We start from the raw sequence: 25483 nt of genomic DNA, 5'->3' as shown, positions 1-25483 counted from the left end.
AAACTTTCATAGCGTAATTTTATACTTAAAAAAAATTGAATTGTACAACAGCATATAAATATTTAATGTAGAAATTTACACCTGTAAGCTAATAACCTATGTAGTTGATGCTTAACTAATAATAAAAAAAAAAAAAAAAAATAATATGGACGGAGTGCAGCGAGTAAAATAGCAAATAAGTCAAAATCAATTCCATAATGTGCATTGGCCGTTGTAATGTATTTTTAATTTTCAGGGACTAATTGAAATCGTTTACAGAACAAAAATACGGCGAGAACGCGTACCTGATCGCCTTAACGGCTAAACCTTGATTTTTGAAAAAGTATTTTTTAGTGACTATTGAAAAAAGAGGCAAAATAAATTGGGTCAAACGGTAATCAATCAGTCAAGAAAATAGGCACTTGTTGTCGATATTTTCTGCATATCGATTCAAACTTTTCAAGTCAAATATCGTATAGTCTGCGAAAGTGTGAACTATTGTTCTTACACAGACTTAATTGTTACCTAACTATATTTCAAGTTTATTTTGTTAGTTGACCTACTCACCTTTGTGAAAAATGATCATATTGACTTACTATACCTTTTACTCGCACACTGACCATATAAATACGTTATATACATTATAATATTTTATAATTAACTAATTTTCACTATAGAAAACATATTTCCCGAAGGTATTTTAAATAACCAAGATTTTGCGTGTTAGGCGCGAAGACGTATAACATGTTTTGTTTTTTTTAGTACAATTTTGAGGGGGAAAAAATATTAATTTACTCACTTACCGCATGCCGACGATTTTAAAATTGTATGACTCTAATATCCACGAATAGTGGAGGTGTGATACAATATTAGTAGTACCTTTTAAGTATTGTTTGGGTGATATCATTTTCATCGTTCGTTAATGTTTACATCGAATCTATATTTTGATTTCAGTTATTGGCCGAAAAACAACAGTATAATGAACAGGTACAAAAAACAAAACATTTTTTTTTTTCTTAAATATTCTCGTTAAATATTAATTTTCATTTTAACTTTTAACACAACAGGTAGGTACTAATAGTTGAGTTGTTGGCGGTACCTATTGTAACCGCTGCCGCGAGTGGTGTAAAACAGTAAACATGTAGGTATGCGGTATACGTTTCTATACTTAACCTCACCTAACCTATAGTATAGGTAACATGTATTTGTCTACTACCTACAATCGATTACATTGTGATTACGTTGGTGTCGGTAATTATTATTGGGATAGTAATGTGGTGCTACAAAGTGATTATTTTAAACACTAATTTTCTCGAAAAGCATTAACGTTAGGTTAGAACAAAAAAAGTTAGAAACGATAATATGATATACGTTCTACAGTGTTGTGATTTATAATCATTTTTCTTTATTGGTTTTTACGGACGTCAGCAACTTTGATGGCCAGCGAATATTATTTCCGATAATTCCTAGTGCGGTCTCTCAACAATGTTCGACGAACAGGTGACTCCGGGTGTACACCATACACCCATAGTTATAAGTAACAACTGCACGCAACAGGTACCTGCGACCTATACCCAGTCGAGGTGTGTAGGAAATTAATTATTTCAATATTTTACAGATTATAATACAGTCGGATTTGGTTCGCTCGAAGTCGAAGGGACCGGACAAAAAGTTCGGGTTGTCCAAGGATGAATACAATTACAGGAAATTCTAGCCACCCGATGAGGACCGGGAAAAAGTTGGAGGCATCGTACGATTTCGTGTTAACCAAGTACGACGGGACAGTATATTGTTTTCCGATAAAATATGTGCTATATAAAAAATTATAGAACAATATATCATACAGTACATACGCGGCAAGTGTACACAAGATAATATGTGGCGATGTTTCCTGTTTGCTCAAATGGTTATAAATCATGATAAGCCTGCAGCGAATTTCCGATTTGTATTCGATAACAACAACATACGATTGTCATACTATATCAATTAAAAAGTCACGTCATCGTAAAATAAAATTAAATAAATAATTAAAATACATGTACCACAATAATCGTATTGCCCATTGATAACTTGATAAATTATAACGATACCTCCCCATAATAATATAATTAGAATAGGTATAATAGGCGCTAGGTGTGAAGCGATTATTAGATAATATATTGGAGGGCATCCGCATGTTGTTCCAAATAATATGTGAAAGTACCTAACTACCACTTGAAAGTTTCAGACCATGCATACCATGCATACCGGTATAAGTAGGTACTTAAATTATTTGCTAAGTACTTGAATGTGGACCGCCTCTTATAGATTCATTTTTTTTGTTTTGGCCCCGGGCTTGTAGACAACCCTTTTTTTGGTTAAAAAAATATAATGAGACATAATATATATATTGTATATTCGTAAAGGGGGGGGGGGAGTTTTCAGAAATTTACGAAAAGTCAGAAATTCCTAGTACTTAATCATTATCAGGGTGAAAATCGGGTTAAATTCGGATAAATCGTTATTCTATTTTATACGTCATATAAAATATATATATTTATAATATACCTCGAGAATCAATAGCTCAATGATTCACATTGACGAGATGCGCCTCCCCCCCTCCTTGGACCATTTTAATTTTGAGGGTGCAATACTTTAGTCACTATGTTTTTAAACTTTGTGAGTGTTATACATAGTAATGACGTACGAGTATAACTGACAACTGTGTTCAATGAAATTAATAATTTAATCGTCATCAAACACCAAATGTAGTAATTGTACTTGTAGAATTTATATTTTTAGTAGGTATTTATTCATTAAATCTTTAAATAATGTTTAAACGCGTCATTAGGTCAGTATTAGTTCTATATATCCTACTTAGGACTTGGGTAACTTAGAAACTGTTTAAAGACAGTAGGCTGGCTTATAAGTAGGGGCGTACCTATACCTAATGTCCTAATGTATAAGAAAACAAAATATTTACTTTTTACACAAATTATGCATAGGTAGGTTCATATTATTTTTGTTCTCCGACATTTTAGTACAACCAAATATATAAAAAAAGGTCAGCAGTTTATTTTTAAAAAAAATATTGATGCGCGTGAGATTATTTAAAATCTAATAGAGTGCCTCTCTGTCCTCTAGTAAAAAGCAACAAATCACTTCAAATGTATTCATTTTATTTTAAAGTCAGCAATAAATTTGGTTTTTGGCCTCTCCTCGTCAAAATCTTTTTAGATTAAACTGATTGAAAACCACCACCAACGGCGGACGGTAGCTTGCAGGCAAAACACATACGTAACACAAAATCAAGTACCAGGAATTGTTTTAATCTCGAGATCGAAAGTTGTTGAACGTAATTTAAGTTCCAGCCATATATATATACTAGCAGCCCGAACTTCCTCCGGAAGAAATTATTTTTTTATAATTTAATTTAAAAACATAGGATTATTTTTTGGCTGTACAAATAATGCAACGATTATGAAATAAAAAAAAAATTTTTAAAAAGAAACAGACATCGTTATCGGCGAATATATGAAAATAATTGGTAATTAGTTAATTATTATTATTATTATTATAGTGAGGGTTCAAAACCGGTTTCCTTCGTCTCCAAAATCAAGTTAGATTCTTATATATATATATATATATATATATATAGATTATACACATAGTATTGTAGGTAGGTATTATATATAGGTGCCTATTTATTATGTGCACCGACAATTTGACTATAACACCTACGTTGGTAGGTGGGCACTACAAGTAGGCACGAATTAAGTGATAATTATTGTTGTTCTTATAATAAACCCAATCCAATAATATTAACAATTAATGTACAGCGGAGTCTCGATAACACGAATTTTTTCTCGCCCCTCAAGTCGTGACCAGGTAATTCATATAGGTAAATCGAAAAACACATGATTGAAGTTTATTTTTATTCCCCTTGATGTTTTGTCAACTATCGAGACTCCACCGTACCCGCCCACGTTAAGTAGTCCGGTGTAGATAATATATTATAGGTAATGCAGTATATATTTTTTTATTTTTTTATTATTTTTTTTTTTTTTTGGGGGGGGGGGGGGATGCGACAAACGACGCAATGAGGCCAAGCAGTACCTGGCCATAATCACTGCAACAACTTTATAATAAGCTGCAGCTATATCGTGTACAGAGTAAAGTTCTCGTCCACCTCACACAGCGGTCGGATTAATTATCATATAATATACGACATAAATATATAATAATAATAATACATAGGTATCTGTATTCTATATTTCTATATTATATTATGTGTAAATAATAATAATAATAATAATAATAATAATAATGTTAAATGTATAAACAAATGGCGATTGCTCGACAATGATGATGATATTACAATATACGACACGCGCTGCAAAACGATATTGCAGTGTCTCTCGCAAACGATCGATCGAGAAACCTGCAGTTTTTGAAAAATCAAGTTTCTCGACAATCTATATACGCAAAAATCGCCGACAACAGTACGGGCGGTAGAGCTGCGGATGCCGTACCGCCCGTACTGTTTTATATGACGATAATTATTATCGATTAGCCCCCAAACGAAAACCGTCACCGCGATGCACCGCCCTCTGCGTTACACATGTTGTATTGTAAAAATATTATACTGCTGCAGGTAGGTACTATTATATTATAATAATAATATAATATTTACACGTCTGCGGATGTCGATTCGACGCCGTTCATCCGAAACGAGACGGCCACGCGACTCCGTCCGTCTTGATCGAAGTCCACGGTCTCGGTCTCCTCCCGGGGCACGGCATGGTACACTGAAACATTCGCAAGGTTTAAACGGCAGGGAACAGGCAGTGTGAAAAAAAATAATGAAACGAAAAAATATAAATCGTCGGGACGACGTACTAATAATTATTATACGATATGATAAATACTTGCGATATACGTCCGGCCTGCCTAACGATGTTCGTACGAATAACGCACACCGCCGCGGGCGAGTGCTAGGGGGGGGGGGAGCACTCCTGGCCTGGAATTTTAACTTTTATTCGTCGAGAGGATGCGGAGACGTGCTAAACGGGACGACGAGAAAAGCAAAGGGACCAGGAGAAACTTCCTAGATCCTTATTTGGCAGAGTGTACGAGGCGAAGTAAATTAAACGGCCGCGATACTTATAATGAAAAGCAGCGTAGGACATGTCAGAATTTTGGCCACCCGCATAATTTAGGAATGATGTTTTTCTTTTCTGCATTTCTTTTACGATTTATTTATTCATATAAAATGTATTTTAGTCCATTTTTATTTTGACCACCTGAATATTTAGTTTTATATGACGTATGGTCTATAGACCAGTACCTAGGTATACGGAAAATGCTTTAAATAGTTTTCGTACATTTTTATTAGTTATTTATTATTGATTAGAACATCGAAAACACGAGACATGTAAGTGGCGAGGGGGGCAAAATAGTATCATATTGGGGGGAATCAACTAGACCCGTAGGTACCTAATTAATGCACGATGCCGTAAAAAAAATTGTCTTAGACAAAATATTGTTTTTGACGACTTAAAATCATGTACAAAATATAGTTTCAAAAACGTTAGTTTTCGAAATAATGAGCGCCTTACCACATTAAATGGACCGCTCGGTATACCTATTATATGCTTACATCGAATTCCGATCGGAGATACCTTACAAAGTGCCGATTAAAATATTAATTACTATATTATCGCTATTTTTAAGATTTTTTTTGTCTTCTTTCGTAAGTACCTACCGAATACTTAGAACGCAGCCTTCGTGGTAAAGCTCTATTGTAGTAAATCGTAGCATTAGTATTTATTAATTGAGGGGTTTCTACAAGAAATATCTTAGCTAGGACAATTTTTAATAACCTATATTCTGATTTTGTAACAAAGATCATGGGCCCAAAAAACTGACTTATGCATAGCAGTCATGGTAGGCACAATCCAAACATCCAAATATATTATATTATACAATATTATGAAAAAAAAAATAATGCATACAATATCAACTAGTAGTGTCAGTGTGTTCTTTATTAGGTACCTATTGGATTGGCAATGGTTAACATAAAGTGTGAAAACCGTACAATTTTAGAATATTATGCTGTATTTTTGAAAATACAAATTGCTTTCATTTGTTTAAAATCTCTGTTGAGATTACAAAATTGTTTTTTCCTTATAATATTATAAATGAATATAAAACTATAAAATGGCAGTCTTAAAATTTAAAAAAAAAAACGATTTTCGGCATTTTTAAAATGTTTTTCTTTAGACCATGGGACTAAGGGAGGTTAGCATATATTATACAATTAATAAGACTGCATTATATTTTGAATTAGAGCAATTGACTTTCCATTATTAATTAATACATGTACAAGTAAGGTACCTATGTTGAATCTTGAAGGTTGTCGTGTATTGGACAAATTTAAAACAATAATGAGCCTGGTTTTTGGGCTATTTCCTGTTTTTATCTTTAATATAAATGATATATTCTGTTTGGAATTGTCCATACACATTGATTGGAAAACGCCAAAAAGCTACAAGGCCATTTGTTGTGTCCGTCTCACAGGTGCATTACATAGCAAATTTACTTTCAGCAGATTATGTTTAGCTCCGTTAGGTTAAAAAATTAGAGCAAATCGATCTATTACAAAACTAATATTCATGGTCAGTAAAACAGCATTGTGGGGGTACTAATTTAACATTTGACATTTTTGTTTGAAGGTACCAGCTACATTTAGAAAAAAAACTTCCTAGAGTGACATTAAGTAATGAAAGTATATAGAAATTTGATAGAACATAAATATTTGGATAATTCAGTTTTTTGATGAGTACTTAATTGATTCCATAATAGCAATAGAAGCAATAACTAATAACCAATTAGTCACTTACCTGACATAAAAAACTATAAATATAAAATATATTTATTATTCATATGATTTACATGTTAATAACAATAATACATGTCATATTTAATTTAAAATCATCAATAAAAATAAATATGTACCTACCTAAAGATATATTTATAAATTAACCACCCCTAGTGTTGAAAATTAATATTAAATTAATTTACTGGCAAACATTGAAAATCCAAGGGAAATTATTGTAACATAATATGTTAATGTAACATTTTAATACGTCGATGGTATACAATAGTTTCATTTCATCAGATGAAGTACCTCTACAGTCTACACAATAATTATCTACACAGTTATTAATTATTGGTTCACATTTTTACAATAACTATTAGAGCACATTTGAATGAAATTAACGTGGTTACAAAATATAATATTGAAAGTTGGATTTAGAATTATTTGTGGAAATAAAATAAAAATAAACAAGTCATATAATTGTTCTAAGTTTCATTTAATTTTCTAGAATTGATACACTGGCTTCAGTCATATTTCAATATACGGGGTCTACATTTCTAATAAAATACTAAAACAAATACTACAGTCTAACTACTTTAACACAGTAATCATACTATCTATTATCTAACATAATTTGAAATTTGTAACCTAGAACAACATTTTTAACACCCATTAGTAGTAAGGGCGACGAATAACATCAGCTATCGTAAAATGTTGAAACATACTAAGCCATTTAGTAATATGAAAATATTTAGCATGCTTATAGTATATAAAATAAGATATTTTCTTCAATACATATTTAGTCAATAAATTCGTCGTGATGCATAAAAAAAAAATGTCAGTCCATGCCATTTAAACTGAAATGAAAAACATAAAATAAATAATAATAATAATAATAATAGTAATGTAAATCAATTTATTAACAATACTCTTAAATAATAATCAGTTTTTAGAGAAATCCATAACATAAAAATGACAATATTAGTTGCATACGGTAACAACTAAATATGAAGAGCCTTAGTCCAAATACTTTGTTTTAATTTATTTTACAAAATAAAATTACAATGTAAACTTACTTTATCTAACTCTCAATGTGTAAAATTAGTTAATATAATAATAATTTAGAGAACTAACAAAAATAACAATATGTTTTTATTACCTATATTGCCTGTATATTATTAAATTACAATGAATACTCACTTTAAATAAACATTTATAGTCATCATTTTAAATATATGATTTTTTTTGTACATTTAATTGATAATACTGCACCTTTTTACTAGTAATTAATTAGACATAGGATAAGAAATAAAAATTATTAAAACTAGTGAGTAATGTAGTTGAAAAAATATATTTTAAAGTTTAGTTGAGTCTAAACATTAGTTATAGTTGAGTATTAAACAAATTTTATTGAAATTTTTCTTTATAAATTTGAGAGTTTTTCGATAATTTTATTTCATATTTTAAGATATTAAGATACATATCGATACATTTTCTAACACATTAATATTTAGATGAGTCAATTATTTGACCGTGTATATTAACTACAAATAATAACAATTAATTAATTAATTTAAATACTACAAATATATAAAAAATTAAGCATTCTAATATCATTAAATATAAATACAAACACTATTGTAATAAATATTACTTATTGATGATTTTTTTGTACGTACATTTTTGATAATTTCTGCCACAATAACAGATGAAATATTTTTTGTTTAACAAAAAAAATATGATTGAAACAGCTATCAATATTACTGCAATAATTCCTAAACAAAATAGAATAGGTATTAATAAATTATTTAATACACAAAATATTTTAATTTATTCATATAAAACATTTCATGAAGTCAATGATTTTATTAAATCATTGAAAGTTGGCTCCTTTTATGTAACTACTAAAATCTTGTAAATGATAAATGGCTCAAAGCTATAAATAAGTGACTTTTTAATTTTAATCCATTTGTTGATTTTATCATTCCGCCAAATATTAGAAGTCTAAACAACTATTATTCATTGGTTGAGTTTTTGTGTAGGTTAAGTGCATTTTAACATATTATATAGTATGTCAGGACAAATCCTAAATATACATTTTATAGTATCCTGCATTTTATCATGAATATATAATTTGACATTATAAATATTGAATTAATAATATTTGATGTATTCAACAAAGTTTTGTGCCTATAACTAGGAAAAAAAATAATTGTTCATTTATATAACAAGTTAGATTTAATAAGAAAAAAAATATTTTAAAAGTAGTACTATAATAAATATCCAATACAATAATTATAATCTGTAATACAGTATATAGTTTAATCAATTAAGAAGTCAACACATTCATATTATGTGTTGTCTCCGTCTTACAAGTGTGTAACATATAAAATGTACGTTTAGCAGATTAAGTTTGATTCCGTTAGTTTAAAAATTAGAGTGATAAACCTTTTATAAAACATGATGGTAAGAATATTATCTATGTTATTATGTAATATGTTGGTTTTTTATGATAGTTCAATTATTTAGTTATGCTTATAAAATAGCATGAATTAAAAATGCTCATAACTCACTTAAGAATTGAACTATCGTAAAAAAAACCAACATAGGAACACAGATAATGTTCTTACCATCAAGTTTCATAATAGGTCGATTCACTCTAATTCTTAGACTAACAGAATGAAATGTAATCTGCTGAGAGTAAATTAAGCGTTTGTACGACAATGACAACATATGCGGTTGTAGCGTCCTCTTAAGATACAAAAAAAAAATTAAAGTTTTTATTTTGGAATAATTTTAATCTAACTTTTCCTGTGAACTGTTGATACTTTAACACACTTTCAGTCAGTTAATTACTCAAATTATGGAAGATTTAATAAAAATAAAAACATAATTGAGATAACACAATTAAAATATTTCACACAAATAAACAAAAACTTTTTTTTAATTACAGTTTTAAAATGTTTTGGATTTACCTAGATATCTCATAAGTTTTTTAAATTAAAAAAAAATAGATTGCGACTTACCAATATATGCCAAAACATTATTTTCTTCAGGCTTATGGCATTCTTTATACCAGTCTGTAAGTAGAATTGGATTCACAACATCAATAAATTGGTCTAGGTTGCATGCTATTGAATCACAACCCGGAACATGAAGCAAATAAGGATCGTGAGTTGAAGTGTTTCTATATGATACCTTTAAAATGAAAATATTTGATACATTTTTTGTTGGTGTATAACTTGAAATTTTAAATATTATATTGACTTACAGTAACAACATAAGTATTATTTGGCGTTTTACTCTTCCTAAGTTCTATGAATACTGCAGCAGTATAAGGTGGTAATTTATGATTGTAAACATTTAAAGAATGTAATAAACCAGCTACATTGGTATCATGAGCTGAGTATACCCATAATTTGAAATCTGTTTTCATAGTTCCATTCCGTTTTTGTCTCATATTATCGACGATTTCATTAAGCAACACACCTAAAAATTTAAATTATACTATTATACAAATTTAATCATTTTATAAAGGTTAAGTTCAGAACCACAACTTATATAATACGCTTTAGATAATTTTAACTTCAGGAAAATAATAAATTATTATAATTATAGAACAATTTATGATATTATTATAATAAATCTATTAACAATTAAACAATTTTGTATCATTCATAATTATCATTTTATAGTTTTTTAATAAATCATAATTTAATACCAAAACATACAAGAAAAATGCAAACAATTATTTACATAATTTATTTGGCAAAGATTTATTGATAATAATAATCACTATTTTATATTTATCAAAATTATTTATACAAGGCTGGATTAAGATAATTTTTGGCCAAGAACCAAATAATAATAATATATCCATTATCCATATATAATAGAAAACTTACTACCTACCCAAAATTGTTCAATATCCGTTTTGGGCTCGGGTCCATGCCCCCCTCTACCTTTATTAATCTGGTATTACGTTTGTATCTTAAGAGAATTCGATACCGCGATTTTCTGTATTTGTCTAAGAATTTTAGAAGTGTTTTTTGCGCAAATGTAAACATTTATCTAATGAAGCGATAAGAATTCTAAAAAACAGATTTGAATTTGTCGTCAAGACTCCAGGACTTTCCCAAATATTTAATATTATTCCCCATATTCCTAAATAATATATACTAAAAAATTGCCATATTTCAATTATTGGAGAAGTTAAAATCAAAAATATGGGGAAGGCTGAGGTAGACTTGATAAAAAAATTCAAATCTGTTTTCAGAATTCTTATTGTTTTGCTTCATCAGTCGATACATTTGGCAAAGAACTCGTCTAAAATCCTATGATGCACATGTGTTAGACTAAGATAAAAAATTATGATATCAAATCCTCTTAAAGATATAATGATGTATCGAAACTAGAGATATTCACTTATTTTCAGATATTTAATAGATGAACAAAATTATTATTTTAACAATAAATGTGGTAATCAATTGTTAAGAATTATAGGTCATAACCTAATGTATCAAGCAGTTAGTTTATTGATTAAATAATTTAAAATGTTAATTATTTTAATGAGTGACATATATTTAGTAGTGATCTTATTTAGCTTGATAATAAATTGATACTAATATAATATTAAAATTAATATAGTCTGTCTTACGGGAGAAAGGTACGGTTTCACGCATGCTGAGCTTCATACCCTTGCCAAACCATAAAATCCCCCTCGAAATCCCCTATCTGTGCAATCTATGTACAAAAAACAGATATATGTTTACTCACTAATCTGCCATCGAGTGCCGTTAGCCGATAACTCAAGTACACCTATCAGTAGTGGTGATGACAGGGCAACATGAGGTGTGAGGGATGTGCAAGAATGACCGAATTTTGTCAAGAAGCAGTAACTTTCTGTGGTGAGACAGATTTTTTTAATTTTAGATTAGAGAAAAAAATGATGTGTCCATGGTTGTGGTCTATATAATTATTGTCTCTCCTCACATGAAACATTGTGTTTGTGCAATTGCTAATATTGATCCTTATAATTATTTGAATTGGTAAAACACAGAAAATATATGGAAGTTAAGATAACTTTGATGGCTTTAGTCACAAAGGAAAACATAAAATAATATACTTTATAACTTACTTTAAGCATAGTGATTACCAAATATCATTTTGTTATCAATAAAATAACAAGAAAAAATTAAACAAGTATAATATCAAATTATAAACACCATTCCAATAGGTGATTACAGTTAATTAACATAATTTATATAGATATAATATTCTTAATGTGTAGGTATTTGTATTAGATGTAATATAGCAGTTTTGTATAAATACATATTAAGTATTTTAATTATTTTTTAATATTATTATCCAATAATCGCTAGACATATTATTCCTTTAAATATTTATTGATTGTTGAATTTACACATACCACAACTTAGTTTCTTCAATATTGGAGTATATGTTGGCAATAGAAATGCCAATTCAGAAACTTCTCTTAGTTTGTCAGGGAAAACAGAATTGGTCCAATTGGGTAATGTGTAGTTAAATTGTGTCTAAAAAAATTAACATAAAATACAAATAAATAAACGAAACAAAATTAAATAACTAAATACAATTTACATTAAAACGTATGACCTATAATATTTATAAGAAAAGTAGACAGTAGTCTTTTAATAATAAATATATTAATTTTTAAATTTGTATACACTAATGTAATATGATATATAAAACAGATGAGCCAAAAACAAGCCATAATAACAGAAAAAATATACATCAGTGATTCACTACAATTTATATTTAATATTTGATATACAGAAGTTTTGATATATTTTTTAAAAACATTAATTAAATCTATTTTCAAAGAAAAATTATTTTTGTGTTATCTTCCACTAAATACAGTTTGGCCGCTCATATCTAATACAATATATTACTTATCCAAAGTTAAGTAATTTAATCAATCTAAATTTAATTCTTATAATATCTTTTGAATACTCTTTAAAAACTAAATAATTTTTACCTCCACTAATAATATATCATACAAAGTTAATGTGTCATCAATTAAATCAGTAAAATTCATGCCACTGTTTTCTTTAAGATAATTGTATAAATTTTGGTGATCTTCATTAAATTTTTGGATTTCTGGCAAATTTTGAAGGTTATTAAAGTCTCTTGTGAACCGAGGACAGTTATTACCAAAAGACAAAGACTGAAAAATAAAGATATTTCAATTAATTCTAATTATTACATAAAAGAAACCACAATTTATAATATATAGCATAAAATATGCTAACAAAATTTACCTGATCCAGATCTCGTGGAACTGAATGAATTGGAATTGGTTGCCATAAATTGCCTAATTTGTTGTTCCATTTTTGATCTGCAGTTGGTGCATACAAACCAGCTAGATTAACAGCAGCACTCATTAAAGCACGATCCACACTAGTACTACGAATGTATATATCTTCACTTGAGTATTTAATAGGCAAAAAATCACTGTATCTATTTCTTATCCATTTTCCAAATTCATAGTGCCTTTCTTTTCCTTGCTAAAATCATAAAGCATACTTTATTACTTAGGGAATACATATAAATAGATACAGTAGATATGTTGAAATGAAAAAAAAAAATTATAGAATCAAATAGTCCAATAGTTGTAGAAATATTTACAATATTCAGGAAGTACCAATAACTTGAGGTTATTTATAATAATGTAGTATCATTATTATTTTACTTGACATACTATATAAGGTACCTCACCCCTATTATATGAAAATATTAGTTTAGATGATATATTTAAATCGTAATATTATGAAAATAGAAAGGTTTTTACTAGGTATTGAATACAAATGTACCTTCTAAATATCTCTTTTTGTGCACACAATTATAGAAAAAAAAATAAAAACTTACATTAGTCAATTGTCCATAACCCATGGGCCAGTAAGATGCATTTCTATAAGGATCTTTTGGGTATGATAAATCAGTAATCGCTCGATCGCCGTGTCTATAGAGCTGAAATTAAAATTAGACATTTATCAGATAAATAAATATGGAGCAATAAAACATAAAATTAGACTTAGAGTAGGTATACACAATATACATATTACATGAATTTGTATATTGTAGTATCTATGACTAGATCTATAGGAAGCCAAGGAACAATAAATACAAATATTATCTCGAATATTATTAAATATTTAGAAATACAGTTGAGTCCCAGTAATTCAATGCACATCGGACGAGTCAAGGAAATAAAAAATAAAAATAAGAATGCACTAAATATGTACATAATTACACATTATTATAATTTTATTTTATTTTGCCACAACACATAGTTCAATTACAGAGGTGTATAATCATGTAGATACTATATATGCAATATACTTACATATTATAGACTATATCAGGGATGGCGAACCTTTTTGTACCAGCGTGTCAAATAAAATTTTTGGTTGGATTTTGTTTTCCCTGCGTGTCAATTAGTTCGATAACCCTTCATTTTTTTTTCAAAAATTTTAATACTATCAAACTTTTACTCATTCATGTGTGTCACTAAAATAGTGCACGAGTGTCACTCTCTGACACGCGTGTCATAGGTTCGCCATCTCTGGACTATATAAATTACTATGCCAATAAAGTTATCATTATTTATAAAAAAAAATGTGATGCTTTAATAATTATTAATATTTCAATAAATCATTTGGCTTTTTTGTTTTATTATTGTTGACTGATATCATTCCCAAGATGCCTGTTCCTGCCATTATTTTCCACGGTAAATATCAGTTTATTTACTATTATTTATAAATTTTTGGATTAAGTCAGATAACTACTAACTAGATGTCTCCTATTAACATGAAGCCAGATTACTGGTCTACTGTACAATAAAACGAATAAGTATACCTAACATTTACAAATAGGTAGGGTAGAAATAAATACATTTTTGTAGGTAGGTACCTAAATATTTATCTGGATTTCACTCTAGACACCGTCATAACTATTCACTGAGATTTATAGACAGATAAATTACTAGGTAAGCCACAACCAATTGTCAAATGTCGGATATAGTACTTTGGTACCTATCTACTACACGCAAACCATTGCATAGTAAATAATATCACTAGCTATACAGGTAAAACAGCATAATAATTGATTATTACTCACCAGAGATGAAAACACAAGCTCGCCGTACTCCTGGGCCAGCGGGTCGGTGGCCAAACAGACATCGGTCGTCACAAGCGAAATGGCGGCTGTCAGCAGCAGTGTCGAACGCATCGTAGGAGAAGAAAAAAAAATACCTACGCTCAGATTATCCGTCCTTCAGCGTGGCCCGAATCGGAATGGACAGGCGGGCGGGCGCAGGTGTGTGTACCTATCGCAGTATTTTTTAAATTTTTTTATTTAATATTCATATCGTTACGACGGTGTTGTATGTTCCACATACTCGCGGCCTGCGTTAAACAAACAATATGTCATTGTTCGATCGTCGTCGTCAAACAGACGACCATTAATTGTTGGCGCGACCGGATAGGTGTTGTACACGGGTAGGTACACCTACAACACCTGGGTAGACGTCGTACGATCGAAACCGAAGAAATAATAATTTTTTCAAAAACAACAACGAGAAACGAGAACTGCCCGTAATAACAACAACAACAATAATAATAATAATAATAATATTATCGCAACGACACGGGAGAGACCGTCTTCGGGGACCGTCACGATCGCGAATTCGTCTGGTTTTTTTTCGTTTTCATTTTGCCTGAGCGATGAAGGTCGGTCGAGCGAAAAAAAACTCTCGGCGTGCAAATCAGGCTGGCGAGTTTCCGGACATTATTTAATACTGTCGTCGTCGTCGCATTGTTATTGTTATTGTTGTGGTCGTCGTTATCAACACGACGATAATATTATTATTATTATTATTATTATTATTATTATTGTGGCAGCAACTGCAGCAGCTGCAGCTGCTGCTGGCACGATTTAAGATGTGATACCATTATCGTCTGTTTCGTTTATTGGCGCAAACGCCGCGGGCGATATTCATATTTTGAGCGATTTTTTTTCGTTTCGTACACTGTGCGACCGCCAACGATTACCTGCCCGCGTCATTTTTGTCGCGAATTACTGTCGTTATTATTGTTATTATCGTCGGCGGCGGCGATTCTTTCGATTTTTTTTCCACAATAATATTACTATTATTACTACTAGGGTACTGCGGGCTGCTGCAGCTGCAGTATCCGGTGGTGACGGATTTCCGGGTGGAAACAATAACGAAACGTCGTTTTTATTCCCAAAAAATATGCGTACACTGGCAGGCACTTTTACGTTTCGAAAATGTACGTAAATTACGCGCACGCACGGGTATGGGTAGGCTGTTGCGCGCAGTGGCTGCGGGATATAATAATACCGTTTGAAGCAATTGCTTCGTGTCCGATATAGGTGGGTGCCGGTGGTATAATTTTATTGTAACACCAGTACACCACTATCGCCTCAACACAATTATTATCGTAACAAATATGGTAATTAGGGCTGGGATTTCGATGCACTTTGCATTGTTTTTCAAAGCTTACTGTGCAATGTTCGTCTTGTCACAAATTTGTTTCTATGTACATTTGAATGAGAATAAGAAAGTTTATTTTGCATTTTTTAGTTTTTAGGTCATTTTCTTAATTTTTTTGGGGCATTTTAGAGTTTTTGGAGCATTTTTTGAGTTTGTGGAAACCATGTGTATGAATTTGAAATTTTATTTTAAGATTTTTACACCAACATGGTTTTTAAATAAAAATAACAGATTATAAGTATTTACTCGTAATTCGTATTATATTATCGGGCAATCAACTTTTTTTTTAGATTTATAGTTTATACCTACTAAAACTATGTATTAACAGTTTACACTTGTAATAGATTTTTATAAAGAATTTTTAAAAACTTTTTATTGTAATTTATACTAAAATTATTAAAAATTAAAAAATGTGTAGATCATAAAAGCATTTTATTTAGGGCATTTTTCGCGGTTTTTTAGGGCATTATTTAGAGTTTTTAGGTCATAAAATCATTTTTTTTTAGGACATTTTTCGGGTTTTTTTAGGGCATTAAAATCCCAGCCCTAATGATAATTAACATGGTAAATTATCATTTTGATGTAATAAAGGGGATGGTTGGTGGTAAAAATATTAAAAATGTGTAATTTGCTTATCTAAGACTCAAAAAGTTCCCGCCGCCACTGGTTGCGCGCAGGTAATAGGTATGCATAAACAAAAATTACAGCCAATACGCACTTTTACTAATCGTCCACGCTGGTAAACGGTATAGTGCCCGGTTTGAAATGTCTATGGGTATGAACTATATACAAATAATCACCTCGACGACTCCTCACACGTGCGAAAAAATCGAAAATCCGTCACCGATTGTATATTTTATATTTTACGATATGAACGAGTTTAAGCACATTACGAAACCAAAGATTTTGTAGGGCGAAATATACGCATTTGGAAGGCACGGGAGGAGAGTCATGGATGATGTCTACATCGATACCGGATTTGTGTACCCAGTGTTGAATCTGGACGACTTTTCTGGGGTAGGATCATTTTGGTTGTCAAACATTTCATAAAAATCATGAATTAAATAATATTATTATTAAAAAAATGTGGAAACGATTGCAAAACACATATTATGGAATACGATTAGATAAGTATAGTTCATCTAAGTGAGCGTCACGAGTGCCTATATATTGTACACGTCTCAATAAATTCACTTTGTCGACGGTTGTATTTGTCGGAGGAGAAGGGGGGGGGGCAGCTCAATCGGTAGGTTAGATATCGGAGCACGAGATTCTTGATACAGCAATAAATGAACAAAAATAGTATGATATACTTAAAAATATAATCATATTATTTCCTTTATGCCTATATAATTATTATATTACCGTGACCAGAACACCACTCCACACAAGACGGCCTTCCCCTGGATTCCGTTTACGTGTCCAGACTGGACGTTTACGACTGCAGGTGTTCAAAAGAGATTTTAATAGCTAGGATTCTTGTGTGTTTTTAACATGCCCAATAAGTGTAGTGGATCGATTTGACAATTCATTATTATGATGATTTATATTTTGTTTTCATAATGGCCGACACACTATACTCACGCAAGCTGGTTGCGAACTATTGCGATGTACCTATATATCTGTTTTCAGCTGTTTGTTTAGTAATTATTGCAATATGCTAAATATTGCGGTGTATTATGCGATATTATGCATTGTCACATTACGAGTAACGACACACGGGTGTATTCGACAAACACTGTACGTATAATACTTAAAACGTTCTACACACGAATAAAATACTTATATGCGCACTGATGTGCGGATGGAATATTTATTTTATGATACAATTTGCAACAATATAGATACATATAAAATATGACGTAAGCAGAACGCCTTTCGAAATGTGCAGTACATGCATTAAAAAATGTTATGTTAGCTCAAGACATACCTATAATGTTCGACACGACCATTATTTAACTCGATCGCATTGAGTTATAGTTTTTGGGTGTTATCATTTGCCCGATATAAGTACAACTATAACCGCGCTAGTTCAGTGTCATATAATATGGAAAACGCAATACATATTAATGTTGTAGACTTGTAAATATGAAAAGGTTAACGATGTGAACTCTGCAAAAGACTCGTAGATGTATTTGCTAAACTTGAAAATCGACGGTATCCGGTTTTTTAAAATAGCATTATTATTGCATATCTCTGATCGCGGGTCTGTCGTGGTGACTGAACAAATATTTTTCGTTACGAAAGAGTGTGACCGTAAGTCGAAAGATCTTATTTTTTTTCTTTTCGGTCGCCGCGCTTAAAAAGTGCAACTTGAATTAATATCACACAAAAATACATGATACATAGCAACGGAATTGCTATGCAATAGCTCTACCGCGGCAGTCCCCGTGTGCCTCAGACTTTTTTTTTCTAGAGCATATTGGTCTTACAAAAGTTATAAATATAAAATATATTTCTTTTTTCTAAATTAATATTAGGTAGGTACATGTTATAATATATATTACCCTTTCATTGATCGCGTGATGGTGAGAGATTTTCTCACGGCGATATTATTTTGGCCACCACTGTCTTTTACATTGGTTTATTGTCTATAGTAGTTATGCCCTACCTTTTAAAATACTTTTAATCTAAAAATAAAAATAATTTTAAATATTTTACTAAATTATTTTGTATAAAAGAAAATATAAACATTGATATATATATATATATATATATGTATATTTAGCTTATAAGTGCTCATAACAGAATATAGTCAATACAAATAACATAAAAAATGTGTTAAGGTAGTTTAAAACATATTCAAATAAAATAAGAGAATCTCTCAACACTAGACAAAAGGAGTACAAAAAAAAGACGCGTCCAACGACGGACTATATATCTATGTTTATGCAGAAGACAATTCAATTTGTCTTTTTCATACTTTTAATGCATTAATTATTAATTTACACTTGTTAATATTCATAAAAACAGGATATTATACATATTTATAACTACTTTATACGGCCTGGTGAAATATCAAAATGCTCTGTTTGAAACCAAGCACACCAGTAAAAATGTTGAAAAAACGCCCCTGATCATAATAATATTAAAATATTATATAATAATATTATTTTCTTCGATAGAAATATTATATAATATTATAAAACAATAAATTATTTATTTTCATGAATTCAGTGATATTACTTTCGATTACTGTATTAAATATTTTTCCGTGAGCATTTATAATTAATTGTTGATTGACATAATATTATTAATTTTCGTCAATATTGTATAAAGAGAAAAGAGTTATTTATTTAATAAGAGTGTATACAAATACATCCTAACCTTATTATATTATGCTCTAATAACAAGATTTGTCGCCACAACCCTTCAAATATACATCAATAGGTATATACAGATAATTAAATTTGGTCTATGAAATCAGTTTGATGATACTCATTACTCAGTCTCAGCGAGTACCAGAGTACCCATATGTAAATTAATATAACTCGGGTCTTTTGTGATGGTTTGTACTAGATAAAACATTCTGTCTATCTGACTCTCCTCCGGCCTCGAAAACACCATAGATAAATGCTATATTGTCTTTATATTAAAAGCATAAACAAATAATGATCCACCATACGAGTTTAATATTTTTAATTTTGTAATGAAGCCCGGATCCTCATCCCTTTTAATTATAATATATCAAATATCAGGTATCGGTACACCTTAAATTATGAAAAACCCCTATAAATGTCGGGGAATAGAACTATTTAATTTTTTATTATGTACCCATTTAATTACTCGTATTGCTTTCAAAAATGTTCATTTTTGCCAATTATTTTTAAATTTAATCAATTCAATGAACACAATTGAAAAGTTTTGAAAATACGCGGACAAACATACTGCACAGGTTTGGTTAAAAAAAAAAAAGTCAAATCGCCAACAACTAAAAAAATAAACCCTCAGGCCCATGAAAGTTTTTTCATGACTTTTAAGGTGGGTAGGTGTACCGACACATCATTAGTTGCCGGCCGGTAAGTCTTTGCCCTTGCCCGGGACACACGTGTTGTACTGCACAATAATGTATAATATTATATTATTTTTATTTCGTGTACAGTTATTGTTACGATTTAATATTACGCTATCTCGCCGAACGAAAAAAAAATATCGCGTCCGACAACACAAATAATATGATATATTACAACACAATAATATACCTATTTAACAGCGATAATATTACTGTCGTATGATATCGGCGGCGCCTCGGCAGTTGCTGCAGCTGCGTGGTGTATCGCGTCACAGTCGGCGGCGGACGAAAACTGTGAGATCGGAGACGAATCTGTCACCGCGGAGACAGAGAGACGCGCCGAGACTGCTATGTATATCGCGATGCCGGGTCGGGTCGAGCCGACTGACTACGACGACGACGACGACGACGACGACGAGTGATAAATCGTAATGAAGCTGCGCGCGTGTACCATCGCCGCGATAGGTTATACCTACCGACGACGACGACGACGCCGCCGCGTAAAAAATGAATAAAAAACGCTCTCTGGTGCTAAAAAGGTCGCGAATTTATCGTATAATAATGCGTTACGCGCGATGACGGGTGACCTACGCGGCGGGTGAAGCGACGATGATGTGCCCACACAATATTATGCGTTGTACACAGTTGGCCAGATTACTTGTATATACTTATAGCGTATTTTACATGATATAGATATTATAGGTATGTATTCTATAGGTTTAGGTGCAATATTTTGTTTTGCGAAATCGTAAAAAATGGCCATCTGCTGTAATGGACTCACGGCACGGGAGGCGAGGGGATCGGGGATTCAACCCCGTTTACGAAATGCAGGAAAGTTGATAAAAGTTTGTACGATCGTTTAAAACTACTATAATATAACGTTATATTGATTCAGAGTATTTTTTATAACACGTAATTATTATGATAGCACCCCCCCCCCCCCAATATTACATTTCTGGCAGAACGAAAATTGTGTTTCGTGTGACGACAAAAACTAATTATTCGTGTCGCATATTATATTCGCACACTTGTGTATTTTTTAGATTCTGATAAAGGCCTACGCGTCATGGTTTTTAACGAAATATTACTTTTTTTTTTACACAAATGTTTGCACATTTTCCTTCGAATAACGTTCATCCGCTGTCAGTTCACATAGAAATTTTAAGATTCGATTAGAAAGCCGTCATACGCACTGCCGCAGTGCAGGTTGACAGTCGATCGAGTATTCGAACGTAGGTATACACTTTTGGTTTACCGACTTAGGCTTACTGTCAGCGTCTTATTTGACTTCGTATTTGTTTTAGATGCGGTATTTTATTTGTAATTTGTTAATCGAGCCGCCGGTAGAACATTTTTAGTTAATATTTTATGGCTTTTTACGTGCACAAGTGCATACTATAGGTCAGGGGCCGGGAACCTGCGGTTCCAGAGTCACATGTGGCTCTTTAATATGCAACCTGCGGCTCTTTAGAAAATTCATCAATGTATCGAGATCCGTAAGATATAAATTATAATTTGTACCTGCGTTATTATAGTGATAATATTTCGGACTTTCTTTATAACGATTTTCATGTCGAAAATCTCACGCTAATATATTAAGTAGATACGTTTTTTCGTGTGTTATTGTACTTAATTAAATAATATTATATATTTTGTATAAACAATAATGATAATAATAACGAGTTAATGAAATATAAAGGTTTCCTATATTTTCTAAATTTAAGAAGTAATAACAATGTTTTTAATGCCCACCAATTTTTCAATGAAATAATAATACTATTTTTATTCGAATATTCTATAATATATTGTCTATACCAACAACTACAATTAAAAAAAAGGTTGTTCAAACCTGTGCGGCTCCCTGGACATCATGATGGTTTTGTAATTTTTCGAAAAAATGGCTCATCCTTACGAAAAGGTTAACGATCCCTGTTATAGATTGTGATTTTTGTATAGGGCCATACATAGGTATAAGGCCACCACCCTGTATAGAAATTTGTTCTATGCAGCAGTGTATAATAATATTATTGCGTACGATGCGAACATTACCCTACTTACGAGTATTCCACGGCAAAATGTTGTTCCAATTAATTGTACCGTTAATTTATATTTATTCGACGGCAAACGGACGACGAACAATAATATTGTGGTAAGTACACACACAAACCCTCACTCGTCAACTTTAACAATAACAACAATAATAATAATACCTATATTATAATTGTGTTTTATTGGCAGTCACGGCCGTGTACATAATCGTACAACAATATCATATTACTGATGGATGCGGGTGCGTATTTAGGGGCGGAGAGAGGAGGTCGATAAAGGGCTGTTTTTAGCGGTCGTCTAATTTTGGGTGTTGTTTTTTTTTTAAAACTGTCATTGTTTTTATCATCCCATAACTCCTTTCACTCGTAGAGGAACTTAATACCCGTTTAGATATTTATTGGATACGTACACCTATACCTACCGCAATATTAATGAAATGTTATCATTGTCATTAGTCAAAATAGATACCTCCCTCATAGACATACTGAACGTAGATAGTAGTCGAATACCTCTGCCATCAATTTATTATGGTACTGTAATTATTAAAAAAAATCCGAGTCACAATCTATGTGTAGAAAATCTAAATTTTTTAACAATCATAATATTTTCATAATATGAATACACAAAAGTATTAACACTAAGTCGACATAACAATAAATTCGTATTATTATAAAAGTCGTTTTTAAAAACGCATAGGTAAGTACGCAGTGGGTTCCAATCCAGGTATGTGGTATATAATATAATATTATATTATGCAGTTACGCACACACCAAAATTGTTTTCTCGAGGTGGCTCACTGTGGCTGTGTTAACAATAATTTTGTAGTAATACTACATTTTCTCAAAAGCAATGAGATAAAAAAATATTCGTTTCTCGGAGGACTGTGATCCCTTACCCCCCCTACCTTTGCAACTGCATAGGTGCATAACATCAGTGCTGCAGACACCCGCACTACATTGTATATAACACTATATGGCTAAAATTATTCAACATTGTATTCATACTTTCACTGGAGCAAAAGAGTAAAGGCCAACCTGTTGGTGGTACAGTCATAGGTGGAAATAAATTAAAATTTCAGGGGGGGGGGGTGTCTAATATTTTTATATCAATGTGACCCACTGACGAGGGGGAAGGCTTCGATCCTGCATAATTAAAAAGCTGTCTGTTTTCTTTGTTTTTTGGGGGGGGGGGGTCTAATGGGTTAAGCCCCCACCACACATTTCCGCATTTAAATGGGTGGGGTATAGTTTAATGGGGGATAATAATATGACGCGGATCTTGTTCTAAAGCTGCAAATTACGTAGTGTACCTATATATATATATCATCTTAGTCAATACACCGTGATCTTTATTTATTTATTTTTGTATATTTGTGTTTGGCAATTAATGTGCAGTGTTTTGCTTGAAATTATTCATTATTATTATCCCCGCGCTCTTGTCGAACGAAATTTGTCCACTGCAGGGAAGTATCAACAGACGAAAACACACCTGTAGGTATATAGACACTTAACTGCCCGAATTCAGATCGGAGCTAGTACTCAAGTGTAAATTATAATTTCAATGACATTGTCATAATAATATTACACGAAAGTATTTAGTTCACTGATGTCATATAATATAAGTCACTTATATGACGTATAATATAATATGTGAAGCAACGTATGTGATGATTATTATAATATTACTTAATCGTTTCAATATTATATAATGGTCAAGTATTTATAAGACGGGTATACCTACCCGTGTTTTATTATATTATTTTATGTTTTTATTCCGATCATACTTAAGATATTTGATATTTTCTTATTTGTTTGTAATGAATTGATTCCTGGTTGATTTCCTAAACATCCCAAATTATGGTAACAATTTAAACGAATTTCAATAAAATACAATATATCCCACACCAATCACATATACCTGTTTGTATCAAAATTGTAAATTTCACGTCATACTGTCATAAATAAACAATATTGGTATACCGCTACCTATAATAGGTATCTAATACGAACATTGGCGAACGACGCGAGTTCGTACGATAAAGCAGAGATGGATTTTCAATATTATATTTGAAAAACTATAGGGAATATTAATGATAGCAAATGGCTTTCCCAAGGCACCCATATTATACTATGTAATATGCATGTACCTAAATCGATTTCTAATGTATATACGAGTCGTATGGAAATTTCGTTTTAACCGAAAAATCGTTAACGCTCATACGAGGGAAAAAAACTTACCGAAAACCCATAGATATTCCGCCATTCGATTATGTCGCTTAATTTAAATTCAGAAACGTATTATATTATATAGGTAATAAGAATAACACTAATAACAGTAATTTTATTCATATTTTACGGTTTAATTAATTTGATCGAATACAGTTTTATTGTGTGCGTATTATGCTACAAATATAAATACCAATTTATAAATATTACGACAATATAACATTTAAGTGTATGTAACATATTATAATTATTATTAATTAGGTACTTACATGAGATTCATTCCAATCCGAGTTTTTGATGGCCGACAGGTATTCACACTCAACTCGAACTATTCTATAATTTAAACTCTGGTTAGCCATATTGAAATTTATTTATAGTTCTTATATGATGTGCAGAATCGCAGAATATTATATATATATATCTAATAAGTACAAGATAAGAAGGAATATATTATTATAATAAGCGTTTGAATAGCAAATTAATCATAGTAATAGATAGTAATTTGTATGATTCTTGATTAATTAATGTACTATGTATTATCTGTGAAATCAGATATAATATTATTATCTCACATAATATAACGTTAATGATGGTAGTTAAATGTTAAAGTAGTGGTTCGACAAAAAAAAAACTGAGGTTTGCCTACCCGTTGGCAATGACAAGAATGAACTGTAATTTATTATAAAAAATTAATTTTTTTAGACTTTTTAACTCAACTATAGTTAGGTAGTTAATTTTCTAATTGGCTGTTGAAATAACGATAAACTTTATCAGTCGATTAAAAAATAATACATAAATTTAAAACC

The 25483-nt window shown here is 31.0% G+C and overlaps 1 protein-coding gene and 1 long non-coding RNA gene across 7 annotated transcripts; one reads left to right on the top strand and one right to left on the bottom strand.

Moving 5' to 3' along the window:
* Positions 1-6: 6 nt before the first annotated feature.
* Positions 7-2912, top strand: LOC111034380. The gene is made up of 2 exons (XR_002604529.1): positions 7-1536; positions 1598-2912. It is a non-coding gene; the product is annotated as an uncharacterized LOC111034380 (long non-coding RNA).
* A 1080-nt stretch (positions 2913-3992) lies between these two features.
* On the bottom strand, positions 3993-25483 carry LOC111034369 (prostatic acid phosphatase-like). Of its 6 annotated transcripts, none has more exons than XM_022315554.1 (11): positions 25250-25483; positions 24947-25010; positions 14996-15203; positions 13745-13846; positions 13138-13383; positions 12855-13043; positions 12267-12390; positions 10110-10327; positions 9865-10036; positions 8518-8613; positions 3993-4766 (listed from the first exon to the last, which is right to left on the bottom strand). In XM_022315554.1, the coding sequence occupies exons 3-11, from the start codon at positions 15104-15106 to the stop codon at positions 4648-4650; spliced, it is 1377 nt and encodes a 458-aa protein (XP_022171246.1). In that variant the 5' UTR covers positions 15107-15203; positions 24947-25010; positions 25250-25483; the 3' UTR covers positions 3993-4647. The 6 variants fall into 6 exon arrangements, with proteins under 6 accessions (XP_022171246.1, XP_022171245.1, XP_022171248.1 ...); XM_022315553.1 differs by having other exon boundaries at positions 25324-25483; XM_022315556.1 differs by lacking the exons at positions 24947-25010; positions 25250-25483 and adding an exon at positions 20594-20776.

Source organism: Myzus persicae, unplaced genomic scaffold, assembly GCF_001856785.1.
Source record: "Myzus persicae strain clone G006 unplaced genomic scaffold, MPER_G0061.0, whole genome shotgun sequence".
NCBI lineage: Eukaryota > Metazoa > Arthropoda > Insecta > Hemiptera > Aphididae > Myzus > Myzus persicae.
The sequence above is the reverse complement of the archived record's forward strand: the minus strand, read 5'-3'. Positions and strand labels throughout refer to the sequence as shown.